The 23,555-nt window shown below is 47.1% G+C and overlaps 1 protein-coding gene across 2 annotated transcripts in view; it reads right to left on the bottom strand.

Annotated features, from left to right (window-relative positions):
• The window catches only part of CEP290 (centrosomal protein 290), a 1,276,764-nt gene that overhangs the window by 677,183 nt on the left and 576,026 nt on the right, over positions 1-23,555 (bottom strand). For both annotated transcript variants that reach the window (XM_069229617.1, XM_069229618.1), the window contains one exon: positions 14,589-14,700. In XM_069229617.1, the coding sequence (XP_069085718.1) occupies positions 14,589-14,700 (112 nt within the window). The remainder of the gene's footprint in view (positions 1-14,588; positions 14,701-23,555) is intronic.

The following is a 23,555-nucleotide window of genomic DNA, read 5'->3' as shown; positions in this document are numbered from 1 at the left end:
CAAAAGCTGTCACAGCTGAGCTCTCAGGAGTAAGAGTACCCCTCTAGAAGGAACCTAGGACAGAAAAGCAAACCTGAACTGTCTTAAAAAATCTTTGAGCAGCCCTCCTGTCCTCCCAGAGAAACGTTGGTGCAGCAACCCTGCACCACCCCTGACACCCCAGGACAGCAACCCTGTCCTCCTTTAGATCCTTTAGGACCCTTATTCTGTCCTGCTCTTGCCTTGCTGAGACAGCACCCCTGTCTAGCTATGCAACCCTTAAGACAGCAACTCTGTCCTATCATAGAGCCCCAGGGAAAGTCATCCTGCCCTGCTCTATCACTTTTCCACACCTTATAAATAGGGAATCACAGGATCCACAGTTTAAATGTACTTCAGGCAGATGTAAGAAAATTAGTTACTTACCTGTAACTGTAGTTCTCCAGTATTGGAATCTTTCATAGATTTGCATGCTTGATTCATTACCCGTCGTCAAGATGGGAGTCCCTGGTGTATTATAATAGAAAAGTAACAATAACTAAAGCATATACGGGCCTAAGGCCTGCCACATAGTAGACTATCCTTGTGCATTTTAGAAAAAAAACTGAATTCAGCCAACCCTTCCATCTAGAACACTCCTGTGAAAAGCTACAGTGCCTCCGATTTTCCCACAGCATGAGTGATGAAGTACTTGAGGTATATAACCTGCAATGGTGGGCTTCTCAGGGGAGGAGGGAGGGTTGCATGTGAATCTATGAAAGATTCCAATACTGGAGAACTACAGTTACAGGAAAGTAACTAATTTTCTTACTCCAGTATTGGAACTTTCATAGATTCACATGGTTGAATTAGAGTAGCAAGCAGTAGTGAAGCACATTGTATGATGAACACTTTATATCAATTGATAGATAAAAATTCCATGAATAGAAAAGAAAGCTTTAAATGATTAATTGTTATGAAAACAAAATAAATAATACCCAGTGCTAAAAAACAACGAGTGTATTGTGAAGGAAAGAAACCTTATTATCATACAATGTGATTGTATACTGGGAGGAGGGAAAAAAGAGAATAGGACAGCTAACCGTTACCTGAACAGATGCCGCAGCACCACTTGCCCCACTGCTACATCACCTTGTGACGATTCTCCCAGGCAATAGTGCTTCGTGAAAGTGTGAGTGCACTTCCAGGTGGCCGCTCTGCAAATGTCCTGTATGGGCACACCAGCGAAGAGCGCAGTGAATGCTGCAACAGCTCTAGTGGAATGTGCATGCGATGTTCTGTGCAGGGGGCTCCCTGCAGCTTTGTGACAATAGTCAATTGCACTAGATATCCATCTAGCAATTCCTTGTTTAGAAATCTCTTGCCCTTTCCTAGGGGCACTGAATGACACAAATAATTGATTTGTTTCTCTAAAACTTCTCAGCTTGTTCAGATAAAATTTGAGACATCTTTTGACGTCTAGGGAATGAAGGGACTTTGTCGCTGGAGTTGAAAGATTTGGAAAATACGACTTTAGTACAACTGGCTGATTAATGTGAAAGTCTGAACGAACTTTGGGTATAAATTTTGGATTAGTTCGAAGAATTACTACATTGTCTTTAAACTGCAAGAAAGCGTTTCGGATCGTGAAGGCTTGTATTCCGCTAACCCTTCTAGCTGAGGTCAGGGCAAGAAAAGTGCAACCTGCCATGACAAGAATTTTAAGTCCGCCCTGTGAACAGGCTTAAATGGATGTTTCATTAATTGGGACAAAACTACGTTAAGCTGTCAGGGTGGTGGTCTGACTGGCGGGAAAGAACATAAAAGTTGTTTAAGAAACTGCTTGATAACTCTTGTCAACCACAAAGATATTGAGTTCCCTGATTGCAAATAACAGGAAACTGCAGCTAAGTTGACTCTAATTAAAGCATTCACCAAACCTTGTCTGGCTAAATGGAGGAGATATGGTAGCACCTGCTCTGGCGATGACGAGAAAGGGTGCACCTGAGCTTGTTTACATCATACGCAAAATCTTTCCCATTTAAGGCAGTAAGTTCTAATGGTACTATCAGCTGCAGCTCTGGCAAGAATGACTCTACAGTCGGAAGGAATGTTCAAATTCATGATGTTCAGGAGCCAGGCAGTCACATGAAGGGATGCTGGGTCCTGGTGGAGAACCTGACCGTCGCTCACTGTTAGCAGGCGGGGTATTACTGGCAGAGGGATGCTGTGGCTCTGTGACAGGAGAAGTAGCTCCATATAGCAATGATGTCGAGGACATGCCAGGGCTACTAGAATAATTTTTCAGTGCTTGTTCTTGAACTTGGCTAGGACTCTCGGAATGAGAGGAATGGGAGGGAAAGAGTAAGCAAAAATTCCTGACCATGCCATTAAAAACGCATTCCCCCAAGAGCCCGGATGGTGATCCCGACTTGCATAAAATATGCATTTGCAATCCGGGGAGTAGCAAAAAGATTGAGGTTTGGTTTGCCCCACTGAGAGAAAATGCGATCTAGCACACTTTGATTTAACTCCCATTTGTGGTTGGATGTTGTCTGCCTGCTGAGAGAGTCCGCTACGACGTTCAGAGTGTCCGGTATGTGCTCTGCCAGAAGACGCATTCCCTGTAGGATGGACCAGTTCCAGATTTGTTGAGATTTTCAAGACAAAAGCAGAGATCTGGTTCCCCGTGCTTGTTGAGATAGTGCATTGTTGTGGTGTTGTCTATACCTATGAGTACCAACAAATTTCTTAGCCTTGGTAGAAAAGCTTGAAATGCTAAGTGAACTGCTTTCAGTTCGAGATAATTGATATGGTAAGCTTTCTGATGTGATTCCCACCTGCCTCTGACTTGTAAATCTTGAAGGAAGGATCCTCAACCTTCTAGGGATGCATCTGTCATGATTACCCACGGGGCTGGCGGAGGAAGGAAAGAGAGACCTACTGACAGGTGAGATCCATAGGTCCACCAAGGCAGGTGTGATCTCATGGGTTTTGTAACTTTGATTACATTGTCGAAACATCCCCTGGATTGTGTCCACTGATTGTCCAGCTGCTCTTGAAGTGGACACATTTGAAGATGACAGATTGGCACAAGTGGGATGCAGGAACACATCATCCCTTGTAAGGACTTGAAGAGGCACACTGAAGCAGACTTTCTTTTTTGAACGAGACTGGCTAAGGAAATTCGTTTTTTCTGCCTCTCTTTTGTAGGAGCTGCCTTGGTGTTGAATGTGTCTAGGACTGCACCCATAAAGGTCCTTATTTTCAAGGGTTGGAAAGCTGATTTGCTGTGATTGATAGTTAGGCCTAGTTTTCCAAACAGCTCTATGTAGGCCCTTGTCGCTCTTGGAGCCTGCGACCTGGACTTGGCCTTGATGAGCCAGTCATCCAGATACGGAAAAACTTGATGTTTGTGTCTTCTGAGGAAAGCCGCTACTGGAGCTAGGCATTTGGTGAAAATTCTGGGGGCCGATTTCAGGCCGAAGGGAAGAACTTTGAACTGGAAATGCTCTCTGGCTACTACGAATCTGAGGAATCTTCTGTTGGGATTGACGTATAGAACATGGAAATATGCGTATTTAAGATTGAGGGTGGATATATAATCTCCTGGATTGAGACGGGAAAGGATATATTGTAAAGTAATCATACGGAATGACTGCCTTTTGAGGTAAGTATTCAGGTCCCCGAGATCCAAGATTGGATGCCAATCTCTCCATTTCTTCTGGACAAGAAAGAAACGAGAATAAAATCCCTTGTTTCTGTCTGGAACAGAAACTCTTTCTATAGCTCATTTTTTGAGCATTGTCCAGACCTCCTTACTGAGAATATGTGTTTCAGAGAGCACGGAAGAGGAGGTCTTGCTGGCGGAATTTGCATGAACTCCAGTGTACGGACAAATTGAATAAGGTTTAATACCCATCGGTCGGTGGTCATTATTTGCCAATTGCGTAAATATTGGGAGATCCTCCCTCCTATTATTAGATTTGAAGAAAGATAAGTAGCAGGAGGAAGAGAGAAGTCATTGCCTGCATCCTGCTTCTCTTAAGTTTGACGTTCTGATCTTGTTTTTTGCGACGTTCTAACATATGCTGCCTGTGGAGGCTGCTTCTGTTAATATTGGCGATGGAAGGATTGGTAATTGGACAAGGAAGAGGGATGTTTAGATTGCTGAAACCCCCCTCTGTAGGATGGATATTCCCTTCCTCTGGCACCCCAAAAGGGCTGTCTTTTGAATTGCAGGACTCCAAGGGACTTTGCTGTGTCTGCATCCGTTTTTATAGCCTGCAGGGCACCATCAATGTGTGTCCCAAATAGGGCTTCTCCATCGGAAGGTAAACCGAGAATTTTGTTCTGCACTTTTGGTCTAAAAGAAGTTGCACAAAGCCAGCCCTGTCCTCTTAAAACAACTGCACCTACCAGCTGACAAAAGGCCATGGTAGCAGTATCCATTGCACAGTCGATGACTTCAGCAGAAGTCCTTTCCCTTTCTATAGTATCTTGATTGCTTCTGAATCCTCTGGAAGCTGGTCTATGTAAGGAGCAATGTCTGCCCATAGCTGCCTGTCCTACCTGTCTATTACAGCTAATGGGTTTGACACCCTTATTGTAAGAGAGGACATCAAGGAGAAGCACTTTCCTATATTATCAAGCCTTTTTCCTTCTTTATCAGGTTTATCAGAGAGTGGAGCTGGAGGATTTCTAGATCTGCGCTGTGCTGCCTGAGTGATAACAGAATCAGGCTTGGGGTGTCCATTCTGGCACGCTGGGGCGTCGTCTGGCGCCTTATATTGCTTATCCAAGTGGGGCAATACCGTGGTAACAGGAGTGGTATTTTTCATTACCTTCAGACCCTCATTTCATACGTAGTCCACTATGGGAATCGATCTTACACTTTTTAAAAAAGGTTCCTTAAAGTCACAGAGAAAGCAGTCCATCTGCTTTGCAGGCATAGGTTGTGCAAATCTCTTTGATGCCCGCTCCAACAAACTGTGGAATCCACCAATGTCACCTGGTGGAGAGTCTACTGATACTGGGGAAGATGGTGAAGGTATTTGATAGTCATCCCACTCTGCCATAGGATCTGGCAACTCCCCCTCTTCCCTGCCATCATCGGATGTCAAAGGGTCTTGTGGTGGAACAGAAAGAGGTGTATGTGGGGGCACATCCAATGGTAATACTCGCTGTTTAACAGGTGTGGAAGGAGGTGGCACCGGTGAAGGTATGGATGCCTTCTGGGCTTCAGATTCGATTGGTGAAAATCTCTTCCTATAGTCCGCCAGCATTAATTGCAGGTCTGAAATAAGGAAACCTGGTGCAGGAAACATCTGTTCCTGGAACGAATACTGATCCTCAGGAGAATAAAAGGATTGAGGATCATATTGGTTGTCGTCGTCCAAGTCCTGACACTTTACATGTAGTTCAGAAGGACTAGGCACCATACCAAATGGCCCTTCCTCATCCAGGTCATTGTCCTCCAAAAGATGAGCAGGAATTAAAGGTGACACTTTACTAGGGGCAGTGTACAACTTCCAAGACAACTGAGGGTTTTAAATTTTCTAGGTTTTTCTACAATCTTCACCGTCGACGGTATCGTCGATGCTGTTGTCGTCGACAGTGCTAGCAGTAATGACTGTGTGAATCTCATCGACGGAACAGTCGGCAGCGGTAAGATTGTCATCGTCGACGAAGGTTTAGTCGTCAGATTCGTCGATGGAGGTGAGGAGATGCCTATTTTTAGCATCGACGACCTGACGGAGGGGGCCGTCGACGACAGTGGCATCATGGTGTGCACACTGGAAGTACTGCACGCTGTATAGACCGTCGTCGTTGTAGAGGTCGTCGACGATGCTGTTCACACGTTTTTTGACGCTGTAGTCGTTGGCGATTTCGTCAATGATGGCGTTGACAGTTTCATGAATGGCTTCTTGAAAGAATTTCTAGTCATTGGAGGTGGTGCAGGAGGCTCAGAAGACGCTTTTTTACTAAGTTCTGAAGAGGCAGAACATTCTGTTTTTTCTCTGTGGGAGGATGGAGAATTTGAAGGGCTGTGAGCTTTGTAGCACCCATGTTTGGTCTTTTTTAAAGCTTTTTTTAGGCTGGTCTTCCTAATGACCAGTTTGAGGTGATCTGTCCCTTTTTTGAGTTTTTCTGGAGGATGTAAGAGTCCTCACTGTCAGAACCAGAAACATGATTTTTCCTAGTTTTTAATTTCTGGAGCCAAATAAGCAGCCTGCCCTCCCTGTCCTTAAGAGTCTTGTTAGAAAATGTCCTGCATACCTTACAATCCTTAGCAGAATGGTCTGGATAAAGGCAATATATGCAGTCTTTGTGGGGGTCCTCAAAGTGAAGCCTTTTCTTTCCACACGTCTTGCAGGCCCTGAAGAGACTCTTCCTCTCTATGTCAGACATGGCGAGAAATACAGACATTAAGTGTAGAGCAGACCAGAGAAGAGACTTGGTAGCCTTTGACTAGTAATAGCAATATTTTTAGGAGAAAAAATACCAGAATTGATTTCAGAAAGGTGTGACTGAGCAGAGCTCAGTGGAGACTTCCTAGCACGACGTGCGGTAGAAAATCTGAGGCACTGGAGCTTCTCACTGGAATGTTCTAGAGGGAAGGGCAGCCTGATTGGCTGACATCTGGTTTGGGTCTTTTTTCTCAAATAGACAAGGACAGACTACTAATGTGGCAGGCCTTAGGCCTGTACACACTTTAGTTGTCATTACACTGCTATTATAATACACCGGGGATTCCGATCTCGACGACTGGGAATGATTCAAGCATGTGAATCTATGAAAGTTCCAATACTGGAGTAACCAAACAGGGTGATTCACCTCCCCACAAGAAAGGAACCACATAGTGGGTGATAAAGGGGGTAACCACTCTACTGCAGAGCTACTCTCCACTTATCACCACTTAGACAATAAAGTCTCAGCTGGCCAAAGTTAGCCTTACGGAAGGATGGTACCCTGAATCCGGCCCCAGGAAGCTTGAATCCTGTCTAGGGAGGACGTGGCTTGGCAGTTCGGCTGGACTGTTCCCACAGGGAGCAGGGTCAAGACTGATTTGCATATGGCTGGTTCCGAACTGGGGGTGTCTTGGCAAGCAAAATAACGATGGATTAAACCCATATCTATGACTGGGGGTGAGTGCTTGAAAAGTTTCAACACTTAATCCTTCATTTTATTTTGGGTTGTTATGTGTGCCGTAAGTGGCAAGGGTATGCCCAGACGTGGGTCCCTTGCTCACCTTGCCACTGGATTCAAGCTAGCCTGGCTGAAGAGGGGTGATACCCTGAAACCGGTCCCATGATGCTTGTTTCTAGTCCAGGGAGGACCTGGCTTGGCAGTTCAGGCTGGATTGTTCCCATGGGGAACAGGGTCAAGACTGATTTGCATATGGCTGGGTCTGAACTGGGGTGACGTGGCAAGAACAATAACAATGGATTAATCCCAGATTTGTGACTGGAGTGAGTGTTTTAAAAGTTCCAACACTCCATCCATTTTATTTTTGGTTTTACTGGCAGAGAGAAAGCAGGGCCGGTTGGTGGGTTGATGGGACTGCCTGGGAGCCTGGTGAAATTAGTGGGCATGAGGCCTTTTGTTACGGGCCATGAAGCTCGGTTGGTGGTTGAAGTCACCACATGGTCAGCCACAGGGGTCTCTGAACGGGGGAGATTCCTGCACCTGAGTAGCGGTAGGCAGTGGGCCCCTTGAGTAGTTTTGCTGGGTCTCACTTCTGGCCTTCGCATTTGAGGGAGAAGCAGTGGCTCAACATCACCCGGACACCTCGAAACAACAGGTGCTGTGTCACTGGATTGCTCGCTATTTGGAGGCCGCGTCTAGCCAGAGGCCTGAAGACATCTTTGGTGGAACTTGTAAGCCCCTTGAACTGCCCGGATATCAAGGGATTGTGGGCTTAGTGGATGTTCACAGTGTAAGACATCGGCTAACTTGCCCTCTCTGTTCCCTGCCTCAATGGCTTGTGACCTCATGGGGGTACCTTCATTCACAAATTCACCTGTCTGTCGAGGCTGAGATGAATGACTAAGGACAGGAATGTGGTCCGTCAAGACATGCCAAATTGGACAAATTTACTAATATGCTGGCCAGATGAGCCGGAGGTAGGGAGACAGGGCCTACTGAAGCATTTGTTCAGCACAATTCCAGCACTGCCAGCACCGGCCCCTTAGATGTGACACAGGAGTATCAAGTTACTTTTTCTGTGGCCAGATATTGATTAACCTTGTCAACTTGCAGTCTATAATTATATGTAGTTCACAGTTTTATTTTGCCTACTAATTTCATATTGTGACTGTCCAGTGCCTCTGAAACCCCCTTTTTGTGCTGTAGGTCGACTTTTGGGCCAGCTCTCCTTTCCTACTTTACTTCCCTATCTGCATATTTAATTTACCGCTTGACACTCTTTCCTTCCGGAGGGATTGCCGTATCTTAACTTTTCTCCACTGCTGCTCTTTCCTCATTTGGATTCCTTTTCTCCCTCCAATTACTTAATGTTTTCTGCTGACCTGTTTCCTATGTTTTTTCTTCAATAGTTAACTTTTCTAGGGGTATGATTGAAATGTTTCAGGGTGATGGATACTTCTGGGGCAGAAGTATATGGTGGATGGGAGTTGGGGTTTTTGGATTGGTTCTGTTGAGGACTGCTTCTTTTTAAATGACAGGCAGACACTCCCACAGGTTCTCAAGAACACATCGATATTAATGGATGACTGGTTTATATAAGGATGTAAGGAGAAAAGGGATATTGTATAATGTCCTGGGAACTGAATTGATTGAACAACAAAATCAAAAGCGGGAAGTTATTTGTGAAACCCCACACCACTGATAGCCTATTCCTCCAAGAGATTCATTTGCTGGGTATGAACTGTGGTCCTGGGCAGATAATGTTACACCTGAGTTTACTCGAGTGTCTAGAGGTGTTACAATTCTCTTTCACAGAACTTCCCATTCACGTTTCACACAATCTGCAGAGCAAGCTTAGCTGATATGTCATGATTACGGGTCAGCTCAAAGGATTCCCATGGTCCCTGGTAAGTGTCTTTGCCCGCCCCATTTTAACCAGGCGACGCTGTATGCACTGACAGCACACTTGGTGGGCTCCCTGGCAGGTATGAGGATATTGGGATGAGATTTTGATGCTGTAGTGGACTACTTGTTGAATGCAAGAGACCTATCTGTAACTCATTATGCTCCTTATTTATCACAGTGGTTCACCTCAATGGGATTTGTTGACATCTGCTGCACCCACCATGCAACAATTAAACTATGTACATACTATTCCCCGGGACACTCCAACCTGTCTAAAATTGATTATTTGCTTATACCCAGGAGTGGCTCCTCCATGAGGGTAGAGGAGCGTTACCCCCTCTCTGCTGAAAAACCTTTACATGGAAACAATAATAAACAGTGTTTATTATCGTTTCCTTGTAAAGGGGCGAGTGTGAGGGGGAGTGCTCGGCACTCACCTCTCAGAGCCAGACGTCTCGGGCCGGCCAAAACACAGGCGCCCAGGGCTCTCTCCAACTCAGCAACACAGTTGCTGGGCTGGAGAGAGCCTGCACAGGTTTTCAGTCTGCCTCGGAGCGCCCTGGCTGGGTGCTCCCAGTCAATCCTGATACTGCTCCGAGCGGCATCAGGATTGGCCGCAGGCCAGGCTGGGAGCCTGTGCCTGTCTGCAGCCATCAGAGGAGCGCGGCGATCAGGTAAGATTTAAAAATATATATATATATATATATATATGTTTTATTAATACTTTCTCCCCACCACTCCCCCCTGTTTCACCCCCGTGCATGGTGCCCCCACCCCTTTAACACTCGTAAGCTGCGACTGCTTATACCAACTGTGGAGGGTCAAACTGTGATCTCCTAGGCCATACTTTGCAGGGGCTCTAAGATCACTCACCTGTCAAGTTAATCATCAATCATTGAGAGCAGGGTGCTAAAGGAGTATGGGACCTATTTGAGGGATACAACTGTTTTGAGATTAATGAGCACTTCGTCTACTTTGCAACACGGAATGGGAGGCCTTGAAGACTGTGGCCCGGGCCTATGCTATGAATTAAATTAAAGGCAGACTGGCTGCCAGGAGAAAAGACATTGCTGAGCTAGAACAATGTATCACCTATTTGGAGGGGGATCCTCATATCATTGATAAGTGCAGGAAGCTGGCCTGGTGTGTGGTACCTAACACCTTATACCAGGTTCAGGTATCCCCTATTAGTGAAGTGTAGGCAGTGTGTATAAGTCAGGCTCTCTAAAGGTAACTGTGGATTAGCAGCCAAGGCTTATCTAGGAGACATGCAAAGCTCATGCAATACCACTGTAGTCCCACAGCACTAACACACATGAAAGAAAACAATGTTGTACAAAAATAAAGGTACTTTATTTTTGGAACAAATCACCACAAAATATTAGAACGGGAACCCGCCAATAGGAGGTAAGTAATACACTAAACATATACACTAGTAATCAGAAACAGGCATAGAAAAGGTTAGAAAACAGTGCCAACAGCAATAACCAATAGTGACCCTGGGGGAGCACAAACCATATACTAAAAAAATGGAATGCAAGAAACGTACACCCACCTAGGTAAGTAAAACGTGTAGAGGGGCCCTGGGAGTACTAGAAAATCACAGAGGTAATTAACACAGTACCCCCCCAGCAACCAGGAATGTATGAGTAAATCACTGGATCCCCAAACCACCCAAAAAGGAGGCTGAAAGACTTCAAGAAGACCAGTGGTGGATTCCTGAAGAAAGAAGACCTCTGTAGAGAAGTCAAAGTTGAGTCCAGGAGGAGGAGGAGCTACTACCCACCCAGCTGTAGTCGCAGGAGTTGGTTGACAGTAATGAAGAACAGGTCAGCACTGCAGCCCTGGAGCCGGAGAAGAGTTCCTGATGGATGCAGGTCCTACGCTGGAAAGAAGACTGCAGACATAAGTCGGTGCAGAAATTCCACCAACGAGCCTTGGCAAAGGCAAACTAGCGGATAGGGGAGAATGGTGCTACCAGGGAACAGGAAGGCCCAGGAGGACTCAACCCAGCAAGGGGAGTCACAGGGGAGCCTCAGCGTCACAGAAAGTCCACAGGAGCAGAGGCAGCGCCCATAGGAGTCCACACAGGAGTTGTAGAAGAAGCCCTCGCAACACTAAAAAAGAGGATCCCAAGCCGCCAGAGAACCACGCAGGACGCTGTGCTTTGCAGGATAGTGTGCTGGGGGCTGGAGGTACACGTCGCCTGAAGACCCCTTGGAGGATATGCAAACAAGCCTTAGCAGCTGCAAGAGACACAGTGCACAGAGGTACTGTCCTGAGTGGGAAGGCAAAGACTTACCTTGACCAAAGGTGGACAGCTGGCAGAGAGGACCAAGAGAACTACTCCGGACCACAACCTGTAATGCGGGATCTACACAGCTCAAGATGATGGGAGATCAAAGCAGCTGGTCGTCGCTTGCTGTAGTTGCCTGCAGTTGCAGGGAAGTGACTCCTTCACTCCAAGGGAGATTCCTTCTTATTCTTGTGCAGGTTGAAGATTTGCAGTCTTCGGAGGATACACATCCGGGGAAATGTTGCAAAGCTGGCAGGAGAGGTGGAAACAAAGTTGCTGAAGAGTCGTCTTCGTTGTAGCAGCGTTTGTCGGTTCCTGGAGGGTCCAGTCGCAGTTCCAGTGGCCAGAAGTCGAAGCAGAGGTTGCAGAGGAGTCCTGTTAGAATCTTCCAAGCCGAATCTGACCACCCCCCAAGAAAGAGAGACCCTAAATAGCCCTGAAAGGGGGATTAGTCAGCTAACCAGGTAAGCACCTATCAGGAGAGGGGTCTGACGTCACTGGCCTGGCCTGGCTACCCAGATGCTCCTAGAGTTCACTGCCAACCTTGGAAACAAGATGGCGAACGAGGGGACCCTCTGGAGGAGCTCTGAGCACCACCCCTGGGGTGGTGATGGACAGGGGAGTGGTCACTCCCCTTTCCATTGTCCAGTTTTGCGCCAGCGCAGGGACGGGGGTCCCTGAACGACTGTGGACTGGTTTTTGCACAGAGGGCACCAAATGTGCCCTTCAAAGCATACCAGTGGCTTGGGGAGGCTATCCCTCCCAAGCTAGTCACACCTATTTCCAAAGGGAGATGGTGTTACCTCCCTCTCCCTAAGGAAATCCTTTGTTCTGCCTTCCTGGGCTTGATCAGATCGAGCAGCAGGAGGGCAGAAACCTATCTGAGGGGTGGCAGCAGCTGGGCTGCCCGGAAAACCCTGTAAGACTTGTGGTAGTAATGCTGGGGGTCCTCTAAGGAGCCCCCAGAGTGCATGGAATCATACTTCCAAGACTTGCAACAGTATTGGGGTATGAGTCTTTCACGTTTGATACCAAACATGCCCAGGTTCGGAGTTGCTATGATGTAGCTGGACATAGGTAGTGACCTATGTCCAGTACACATATAAAATGGCGTCCCCGCACTGATGAAGTCCAGTAAAATGGGGCTGGAGTTCGTGGGGGCACATCTGCTGGTGCAGGGGTGCCCTCACACACAGGGACCTGCATCCTGCCCTCTGGGCTAGGAATGCCTACCATAGGGGTGACTTACAGTGACCTGGTGCAGTGACCTGTAGTGAAAACGGGTGTGTGCACCTGGTTCACGTAGACTGCAATGGCAGGCCTGCAGAACCCTTTGCATGGGCTCCGTATGGGTGGCAGAATAACTGCTGCAGCCCATAGGGATCCCATGGAACCTCAATGCCCCGGCTACCTAGGTACCATATACTAAGGACTTACATGGGGGACCAGTATGCCAATTGTGGGAAGAAAAAGGTACAATTTAGAGGAGACGGCAAAACTACCGAGGTCCTGGTTAGCAGGATCCCAGTAGACACAGTCAAACACACTGACTACAAGCAGAAAATGGGGGTAACAATGCCAAGAAAAAGGGTACTTTCCTACAATAAGGATCAACTTACCCAGCAAGTTAGAACCACTTTATAACAAGGATTGCATGATATGGCTCAGACAAGCTGGTTATGCTACTGAAGAGAATATATCAATCTGGCAACAAGGCGGGGTAACTTCTGTAGTGACTTGCGAAAAAAGACTATGGGCCTGCCCCGATTTAAATGCTGGTGGAGGGGAAATTCCATCCTAACAGCAACGAGTACCCCCCTCGCTAACATTTTGGTCCACCTGTGCGATTTTGATTCAGGCGGACCACAGCTTGATGACAGCAGAGACTACTCTGTCTGTGTCCCCTGTGATCAACTTCTCAGACGGCCCAACAAAGTAAGGGCCATCGAAGATTTGTCTATATGTCCGCCCACTTAATTTTGATAGGTTTTCAGATTTGTGGTGTAGCAGAGGCATTGGATTAGAGTAAGGTTCTATGACCATCGGTTGTGCTTTTGTTATTGCATAGTAGTACCTTGGTCAAGATTGAGCTGCAGTCGATTTGGAGGGAAGTCATTAGTGTTGGCACCAGATCATACTTTCATACTTGTGGACCGGCGTGAATTTTGGGGCCGGAGTAGAAGATTGTACCGGCTGCAGTAAGAGCCCTGTCAACTGTCCCGCTGGCAATAACCCAACTGGGGGCGGCTGCAGCTCCATCAGCCTAAAAGCATGCCCCAGCGAGCCAGAATCACACCAAAAATTTGCAGAATGGGCACTTTAAAGGCCTTCATCTACTGATGAAAAACAACACATTAGTGGTGACCAGCTAAGAAACCAGTTCTGTGACTGGAGATCTTAAAGGGGGAAAGACTGACATTATGATGCCCTTGTGCCTTCTCTTAAGAGTCAGAGTGGTGTGATGGGGTCTAGTCCAGCACATCTGACTTACTGGAGTTCAAGTGTGAAGTTGAGCAGTTGTGAAAATAACCTTGGAACAGGGTCCCACAGCTTGGAGCAGGAACAGGAGTGGGAACTAGGTGAATGGCACAATTTCTTGTAACATACAGGTTCATGTCTTGGATCACCTTTGGATGCATGAGAGCACCCTTACTGCATGACTTAAAATAGTGTCCCAAGCCCAGATTCCAAAGTCACATATCAAATGGGTCTGTGCCCGTCCTCTATTTAATGCAGTTGTGCAATGGTTTGAAAGTTGTTGTTTTGAGTGGGGATATGGTTCCAAAGCACGCTGGTGAAATGATTTAGAAGTTGTTTGAGCTCCGAATCCGTGTTGAAAGACATGGAAAGAAAGGTACTGATATCAGCGCACCTGGGTTGGTGCTTATATGCTGCATTGCCTGATCACTTCCAAGGTGGGGTGAAGCTAGCGTGCAGCCACATGACATCACCTAGCGGCATGTGGGAGCCGGGTTGGAGGAAAACATTTTTCGGATCCAGACTGGCCCTTTGGGAGTATTCTGAGATGAGGAACCTTCAATTGGAAGTGTTCATCAGAAAAAGGGCTTCAACAGTACAAACCACAGTAAATTAAAATAATTGACAGTATAAAGAATTCTGAGGAACCCACCTACAATAAGAGTCATAGCAAATAGTGAGGATAATGTACATACAAAGCAGCAAAGAATAAAGAAAACAGCCTTAAATTATCCAGGTTTGCTACTGTTACAATCCATTAAGTATTATCAATAAAAATGTCATACAATAAAACTGCACATACCTGATAATCTAACACCTGTTTCCTGAGAGACTCTACTTCCTTCTCTCTGGACTGCTGTCGGGTCATCAATGTTGCAACCTGCGATTTGGCTATATCCGAAATGTTTCGCAATCTAAAAGAAGTAGATGCACCAGACAAATATAGTTTAATATAATTTGTTAGTCCCATAAACCATCCACAAGGCAGAAAGGAATCTGATGAAATAAACAGAAAATAAAAAAATGGGCACATTCTACTGTAAGAGAACACCTTGCATTTAAACAAAGGTGCATATTTAAAAAGTTTAAGCTTCAATATGAAAAGGGAACACTTGGTATAAAATAAAATCAAATCAGTGGCAATAGCAATTCACCTTTCCCCCAGTTCCTTTACATGATCTTTCTGTGATGGTTCTGGGACACTAGGATGAGTTAAAAACAAATTTGAATATTCACGTTCAGCACCAACTGGCCCTTAATATAAAACTTTTACCCTGGCATGTGGGTGCCTTCCAGCTTATGATTAACCCACCCCAAACATAGTGATGGGTTAATTCTTAGGTTAGAACATCCTCTACATCACTAGATTTCTTTCCTTATCTGCAGTCTTGCAGTTTTTAAACCAGTGTTGTGAACTGCCCTGTTGAATCAGGTGCAGCCCGTCTGTACCGCCATCCGTACCACCATCACCTTTGATCACTCCAATGCAAGAGCTCAGCACCAATGAGAAGCCAATAGGTGTAGCTGCAAATCAAATGCTTCACCACTGTATATATCATTTAGTTTAGTACACCACACAATTATTGTGTGTCAATCCTTGGGTCCTTTGCCAGTATCAAAGTGCCTGACCCTGTGAAAGCATTCTAAGAGTGCTGACATACCATACACCCCTAATTGACATAACCCCTGACTAGATGACAGGAACAGCAGAGGCCATTTGCAACTTCAGATGTATCCCAGTGCTAGATTTCACCAACTAAAAGTTCCAGGTATCGAAAGCCGATGGAACACATCAATTACTATTTGACAGTCACAATCCAAACCGTCACACCAGGAGGTGAAAAAGTGAAAAATGCCAATGTTACCGGTCCTCATACCAGTTGTCATTGGCCATGGACTCTGCTAGAAGTCAAATGTAGGTATAGGGATTGTAGTAAGTTGGATGTGTATATACTATCTCAAAGTAAGAGATAGTGTGCACAGAGTTCAAAATTCCCCTTAGAGGTAAGTGGCAAAATTAGATAATTCTAATGCTCTATTTTGTGGTAGTGTGGTCGAGCAGTAGGCTTATCAGAGGGTAGTGTTAAGCATTTGTTGTACACACACAGGCAATAAATGAGGAACATACACTCAAATACTTAATTCCAGGTCAATAGTTTTTATATAGAAAAATATATGTTCTTAATTTATTTGAGAACCACAAGATTCAGGATTTGAAGTAAATACATAAAATGCAAGGTACTCCACACAGGTAAGTAAGAAACTTTTAATTAGAGCAATAGCATACACAGTTTTGGTTAAAATGACAATAAGCTATTTTAAAAGTGAACACAGTGCAAAAATCAACAGTTCCTGGGCGAGGTAAGTGTAGGAGGCTGGCCTGGCTTATAATGGGTACCAGATGGTACTTACACCGTGTGCCAGGTCCAGTTATCCTTTATTAGTAGATTAGTAGTGTTCTAGCAGCTCAGGCTGATAGAGGTAGCTAAAGCAGAGCAGCTTAGGCTGAACTAGGAGACATGCAAAGCTCCTACTATACCACATATCATATAGCATTATATCATAAGAAACACAATACTCAGAGTTATTAAAAATAAAGGTACTTTATTTTAGTGACAATATGCCAAAAATATCTCAGAGGATATACTCTCTTAGGAGGTAAGTAAAATACACAAAATATACACACGAACCAAAATCAGGTAAGTAAACAGTTAGAAAAGTAGTGCAAACACTGTAGAATACAATAGGCCTAGGGGCAACACAAACCATATACTCTAAAAGTGGAATGCGAACCACGAATGAACCCCAGGCCTAGTGTAGTGTGTAGAGGGACACTCGGAGTGTAAGAAAACACTAAAGGGTGTCCAAGATACCCCACCCCAAGACCCTGAAAAGTAGGAGTAAAGTGACCCTACTTCCCCAGAAACACACTAAAGTCGTGTTAGGAGATTCTGCAAAGGCAACAACTGACTGCAAAGCACTGAAGACGGATTCCTGGACCTGAGGACCTGTAAAGGAAGGGGACCAAGTCCAAGTGTCACGCAAGTGTCCTGGAGGGGACAGGAGCCCACTAAACCCCGGATGAAGGTGCAAAAGGGCTGCCTCCGGGTGGAAGAAGCTGAAGATTCTGCAACAACGGAAGATGCCAGGAACTTCTCCTTTGCACAGAAGATGTCCCACAGCGTGCTGGAGGATGCAGAGTTGTTTCCATGCAGAAAGACCGCAAACAAGCCTTGCTAGCTGCAAGAGTCACGGTTGAAGTAAATGGGTGCTGCCCGGGACCAGCAATGACCAGGAGGTCGCCCCTTGGAGGAGGAGACAGAGGGAGCACTCAGCAGCACAGAGAGCCCACGCAGAAGCAGGCAGAACCCGCAGAAGCACTTGAACAGGCGTTCAAGAAATCTGAGCACGGCGGTCATCTCAACACTACAAAGGAGGGTCCCACGAAGTCAGTGATCAACTCAGCGAGTTGAGCAATGCAGGACGGAGTGCTGGGGACCTGGGCTATGCTGTGCACGAGGGACTCCTTGCAAAAGTGCACAGAAGCCCTAGCAGCTGCAGTTCACGCAGTACACAGGATTACTGTCTGGTGTGGGGAGGCAAGGACTTACCTCCACCAAATCTGGACAGAAGGGCCACTGGACTGTGGGGGTCACTTGGATCCAGCTCATGTGTTCCAGGGACCACGCTCGTCGAGATGAGAGGGGACCCAGAGGACCGGTAAAGCAGAAGTTTGGTGCCTGCGTTTGCAGGGGGAAGATTCCGTCGACCCACAGGAGATTTCTTCTTGGCTTCCAGTGCAAGGTGAAGGCAGACGGCCCTCTGAGCATGCACCACCAGGAAACAGTCGAGAAAACCGTCAGGATTAGGTGCTACAATGTTAGAGGAACTCTGGTGAGCTCTTTCATTCGTTATCTGAAGAGAAACCCACAAGAGAGACCCTAAATAGCCCTCACAGGAGGACTGGCCACCTAACCAGGTAAGCACCTATCAGGAGGGGTCTCTGACGTCACCTGCTGGCACTGGCCACTCAGAGGCCTCTATTGTGCCCTCACACCTCTGTGTTAAGGATGGCAGAGGTCTGGATCACAATGGAGGAGCTCTGGCACCACCTCTGGTGTGGTGATGGACAGGGGAGTGGTCACTCCCCTTTCCTTTGTCCAGTTTCACGCCAGAGCAGGGGCTGAGGGATCCCTGAACCTGTGTCGACTGGCTTATGCAAGGATGGCACCATCTGTGCCCTTCAAAGCATTTCCAGAGGCTGGGGGAGGCTACTCCTCCCCAGTCCTTAACACCTATTTCCAAAGGGAGGAAATCCTTTGTTCTGCCTTCCTGTGACTGGGCTGCCCAGACCCCAGGAGGGCAGAAGCCTGTCTGTGGGTTGGCAGAAGCAGTAGCTGCAGTGAAAACCCCAGAGAACTAGTTTGGCAGTACCCGGGGTCTATGCTGGAGCTCTGGGGATGCATGGGATTGGCACCCCAATACCAGATTTGGCATGGGGGGATAATTCTATCATCTTAGATATGTTACATGGCCATATTTGGAGTTACCATTGTGAAGCTACATATAGGTATTGACCTATATGTAGTGCACGCGTGTAATGGAGCCCCCGCACTCACAAAGTCCGGGGAAATTGCCCTGAACAATGTGGGGATACCTTGGCTAGTGCCAGGGTGCCCTCACACTTAGTACCTTTGCACCTAACCTTCACTAGGTGAGGGTTAGACATATAGGTGACTTATAAGTTACTTAAGAGCAGTGTAAAATTGCTGTGAAATAACATGGACGTTATTTCACTCAGGCTGCAGTGGCAGTCCTGTGTAAGAATTGTTTGAGCTCCCTATGGGTGGCAAAAGAAATGCTGCAGCCCATAGGGATCTCCTGGAACCCCAATACCTAGGTACCATATACTAGGGAATAATAAGGGTGTTCCAGTGTGCCAATCAGAATTGGTGAAAATGGTCACTAGCCTGCAGTGACAATTTTAAAAGCAGAGAGAGCATAAGCACTGAGGTTCTGGTTAGCAGAGCCTCAGTGAAAACAGTTAGGCACCACACAGGGAACACATATAGGCCACAAACTATGAGCACTGGTGTCCTGGCTAGCAGGATCCCAGTGACACAGGCAAAAACAAACTGACACACAAGTAAAAATGGGGGTAACATCCCAAGCAAGATGGTACTTTCCGACAGTAAGTAATGGTTAGTTTGTCAGGTAAGTAACACACTTACAAGTCTAAGTTCCTGGGCATAGACAGCCCACCCAAAGTTACCACACCAGCAGCACAGGGCCGGTCAGGTGCAGAGGTCAAAGAGGAGCCCAAAACACATAGGTGCCTACGAAGAACAGGGCTGCTCTGGTTCCAGTCTGCCAGCAGGTAAGTACCCCCATCCTCAGAGGGCAGACCACGGGGGTTTTGTAGAGCACGGGGGGACGACACAAGTATGCACGCAAAACACACCCTCAGCGGCACAGGGGCGGCCGGGTGCAGTGTGCAAAGCAGGTGTTGGGGTTTGATTAGGAAACAATGGAGGGACCCGGGGATCACTCCAGCGGTGCAGGCAGGGCACAGGGTGGCTTCTCGGGCCAGCCACCAACTGGGCCAGGCAGAGGGTCGCCTGATGGTCAGTCCTGCACTGGAGTTCGGTTCCTTCTGGTCCTGGGGGCTGCGGGTGCAGTTCTTGGTCCAGGCGTCGGGTTCCTTGTTACAGGCAGTTGCGGTCAGGGGGAGCCTCAGGATTCTCTCTGCATGCGTCACTGTGGGGGTCCAGGGGGGTTGTCTAGGGTTACTCACGAGGTCGCAGTCGCCTGGGAATCCTCTCTGTAGTGTTGGTTCTCTGGAGCTCGAGTCGGGGTCGTCGGGTGCAGAGGGTGAAGTCTCACGCTTCCGGCGGGAAGAGTGAGTTCTTTAAAAGTTGTTTCTTTGTTGCATAAATGTTGCTGTGGGTGAACAGTGCCACTGTTCTCTGGAGTTTCTCGGTCCTTCGGTTTCAGGGCAGTCCTCTGAGGCTTCAGAGGAGGCAGGTCCCTGTCGGATGCGTTGCTGTGCAGGTTCTTTGAGTCTGGAGACAGGCCAGTAGGGCTGGGGCCAAAGCAGTTGTCGTCTCCGTCGTCTCTGCAGGGCTTTCAGGTCAGCAGTCCTTCTTCTTTGTGTAGGTTGTAGGAATCTGATTTCCTGGGTTCTGGGGTGCCCCTAAATACTAAATTGAGGGGTGTGTTTAGGTCTGGGGGGCAGTAGCCAATGGCTACTGTCTTGGAGGGTGGCTACACCCTCTTTGTGCCTCCTCCTTAAGGGGAGGGGGTCACATCCCTAATCCTATTGAGGGAATCCTCCAATCTCAAGATGGAGGTTTTCTAAAGGCAGTGGTCACCTCAGCTCAGGACACCTTAGGGGCTGTCCTGACTGGTGGGTGACTCCTCCTTGTTTTTCTCATTATCTAATCCAGCCTTGCTGTCAAAAGTGGGGTCAGTGGCCGGAGGGGCTGGCATCTCCACTAGCTGGGATGCCCTGGGGTGCTGTAACAAAAGGCATGAGCGTTTAAGGCTCACCGCCAGGTGTTACAGTACCTGGAGGGGGAGGTGAGAAGTACCTCCACCCAGTACAGGCTTTGTTCCTGGCTACAGAGTGACAAAGGCACTCTCCCCATGTGGCCAGTCTGGTTGTGGCAAGCTGGCAGAAACTGGTCAGCCTAGCACTAGGAGTCAGACTAGTATTCAAGGGGCATCTCTAAGCTGCCCTCTGGGTGCATTTTACAATAAATTCCACACTGGCATCAGTGTGCATTTATTGTGCTGAGAAGTTTGATACCACACTTCCCAGATTTCAGTGTAGCCATTATGGAACTGTAGAGTTCATATTTGACATATACTCTTTATGGCTACCCTGCACTTACAATGTCTAAGGTTTTGCTTAGACACTGTAGGGTCACAGTGCTTATGCACATATGCCCTCACCTGTGGTATAGTGCACCCTGCCTTAGGGCTGTAAGGCCTGCTAGAGGGGTGACTTACCCATGCCACAGGCAGTGTGAGGTTGGCATGGCACTCTGAGGGGAGTGCCATGTCGACTTAGTAATTTTCTCCCCACCAGCACACACAACCTGTGAGGCAGTGTGCGTGTGCTGAGTGAGGAGTCCCCAGGGTGGCATAATACATGCTGCAGCCCTTAGAGACCTTCCCTGGCATCAGGGCCCTTGGTACCAGGGGTACCATTTACAAGGGGCTTATCTGAATGCTCGGGCGGTACCAATTGTGGAAGCAAAGGTACAGTTCAGGGAAAGAACACTGGTGATGGGGCCTGGCTAGCAAGGTTCCAGCACACTTTCAATCAAAACTGGCATCAGCAAAAGGCAAAAAGTCAGGGCGTAACCATGCCAAGGAGGCATTTCCTTACAGGGATCATCAGATCTCCTATATTCGTGTTCCTCAGTAAGCTCTTCAGTGAAAAAGGTTTCAAACTCCTTTGAGGAGGTGACTTTGGATTGCATAATTCCATTACCTTAAATTAACTTAGTCCAAATATATTTTTAAAGCCACTAACTCATTTACTATGTTTCTGTATGCGTGACCAGAGTAAAAGGCTAATGCTCAGATGAAGTGCATACATTTCCACAGAGACTGGGAAAGCATTTACAGCAAAAGCCCTGGCTTATTCTTTGTTAATAGTTGGTGTGGGTTCAAAATTCGTTCATCTATTCTGGTCTCAGACAAACCTGGTGGTCAGAAGAATTAACAGAAGAATGAAGGCGGCACAGACACCTCGGGTATTAGGGACTGGAGCATCTTGGTATAATCATGGCAATAATCATTAAACTCTATGAAAATAAATTTGTAAAAAAGTAGACTCAATACCAACTATTGTTGGAATGCATATGTAAATGTCTGAGCTTGCTGGGTCTCCTAGATGGCAGCAATAAACTGTTTTATTCGAAGACCAGAAAATGCCTGAAGGATTCACACAACAGTAGGAGGCTGGTCTGGTTTGCAGTGGGTACCTATGGTACTTACGCCTTATACCAGGTCACGTTATCCCTTATTAGTGAAATGTAGGCACTGTCTAGAAGGCAGGCTCTCAATAGGTACCTGTAGCTGAGCAAGGCTCATCTAGGAGACATGCAAAACTCATGCAATACCACTGTAGTCACACAGTACTCACACACATGAAAACAAATACTCAGTTTTACAAAAATAAAGATACTTTATTTTGGTGACAGAAATACCAAAATACCATAGAGACTGTACTCCCCTAAACAGTAAGTAATACACAAATTATATACACTAGTTTTCAGAAATAGGCATAATAACAGTTAGAAAACAGTTCAATTAGTGAATATCACATTAGTTAGAAATGGGCCTAGGCGAGCACAAACCACATACTAAGAAAGTGGAATGCAAATGTTGTCTCCCACCTAGGCAAGTTTAGTGTGTAGAGGATCTCTGGGAGTACTAGAAAACCCCAAAGGTAAATACTAGAACCCACCCCAGAGTCCAGGAAAGTAGGAGTAAACCACAGTAACTTTCCCAGGATACATACACAGAAACGAAAAGAAGGATTATGCAAGAACTAGAAGAGACTGCAAGACACCAACAGTGGATTGCTGGACCTAAGGACCTGTGGAAGAAAGGCACCAAGTCCAAGAAGCACAGAAGAATCCAGGAAGAACAGGAGCCCCTGCTAACCCGGATGAAGGTGCAAAAGAAGACCCACTAGTGAAGAAGAACAATCAGTACTGCACCCAAGAAGACTGAGTCGGGTTCCTGGTTGGTGCAAATGATGTCCCACACCGGATGGATGACTGCAATCTGGTTTGCGTTGCTGGAGTCCGCCAACAAGCCTTGGCACACGCAAAGCTCGTGGTTAGCAGAAAAGTGCAGCGCTACCCGGGACCAGGAAGGACCAGGTGGACTTTACCCAGGAGGGGGAGTCAAAAGGGGCTTTCAGCAAATCAGAGAGCCCACAGAAGGCCAGGCTGCGTGCACAGGAGTCCCACAGTAAAAGGACAAGGAAGGTGCAAAAGAGGCTCATGCAGCACGACGACAAAGGCTCCCACGCCGCCGGAGAAACACTCAGGAAGCTGTGCATCACAGGATAGAGTGCTGGGGCCCAAAGCTGCAAGATGCAGGAAGAACTTCATGGAAGGATGCCAACAAGCCTTGGCAACTGCAAAACACGGTGCATGGGGGTACTGTCTTGCATGGGAAAGCAAACTCTTAGCGCCACCAAATTTGGACAGTAGGACGTGAGGACCGCCGGACTTCAGTCCACCACCTGTGATGCAGGATCCACGCAGCTTAGCAGCAGAGGGGATCCGCGAAGCCGGTCGTCATTGCAATAGGGTTTCTGCAGAGGCAGGAGAGTGACTCCTTCACCCCAAGGGAGATTCCTACACTCTTCTGATGCAGGCTGAAGACGGGCTGGCATCAGAGGATGCACAACCAGGAAACAGTTGCAGCTGCTGGCAGGAGCCAGAGATACAATGTTGCAGAAAGCGTCTTGCTTCTTTGTTGCAATTTTTAGAGTTCCTGGAGGGTCCAGATGCAGTTTCTTCAGTGAGAAATCAAAGTGGAGGATGCAGAGGATTCCTACTGGAGTCTTGAAATCCAAATCTGAAGAACCACCCAAAGGAGAGACCCTAAATAGCCCTGAAAGGTTGATTGGCCACCTAACCAGGCACGCACCTATCAGGGGAGGGTTCTGACGTCACCTGCTGGCACTGGCCACTCAGATGCTCCCAGAGTTCCCTGAGAACTGTGAACCCAAGATGGCAAA

This window comes from Pleurodeles waltl, chromosome 4_1 (assembly GCF_031143425.1).
Source record: "Pleurodeles waltl isolate 20211129_DDA chromosome 4_1, aPleWal1.hap1.20221129, whole genome shotgun sequence".
Classification (NCBI taxonomy): domain Eukaryota; kingdom Metazoa; phylum Chordata; class Amphibia; order Caudata; family Salamandridae; genus Pleurodeles; species Pleurodeles waltl.
Note: the sequence above shows the minus strand (reverse complement) of the source record. Positions and strands in the feature narration are given on the sequence as shown.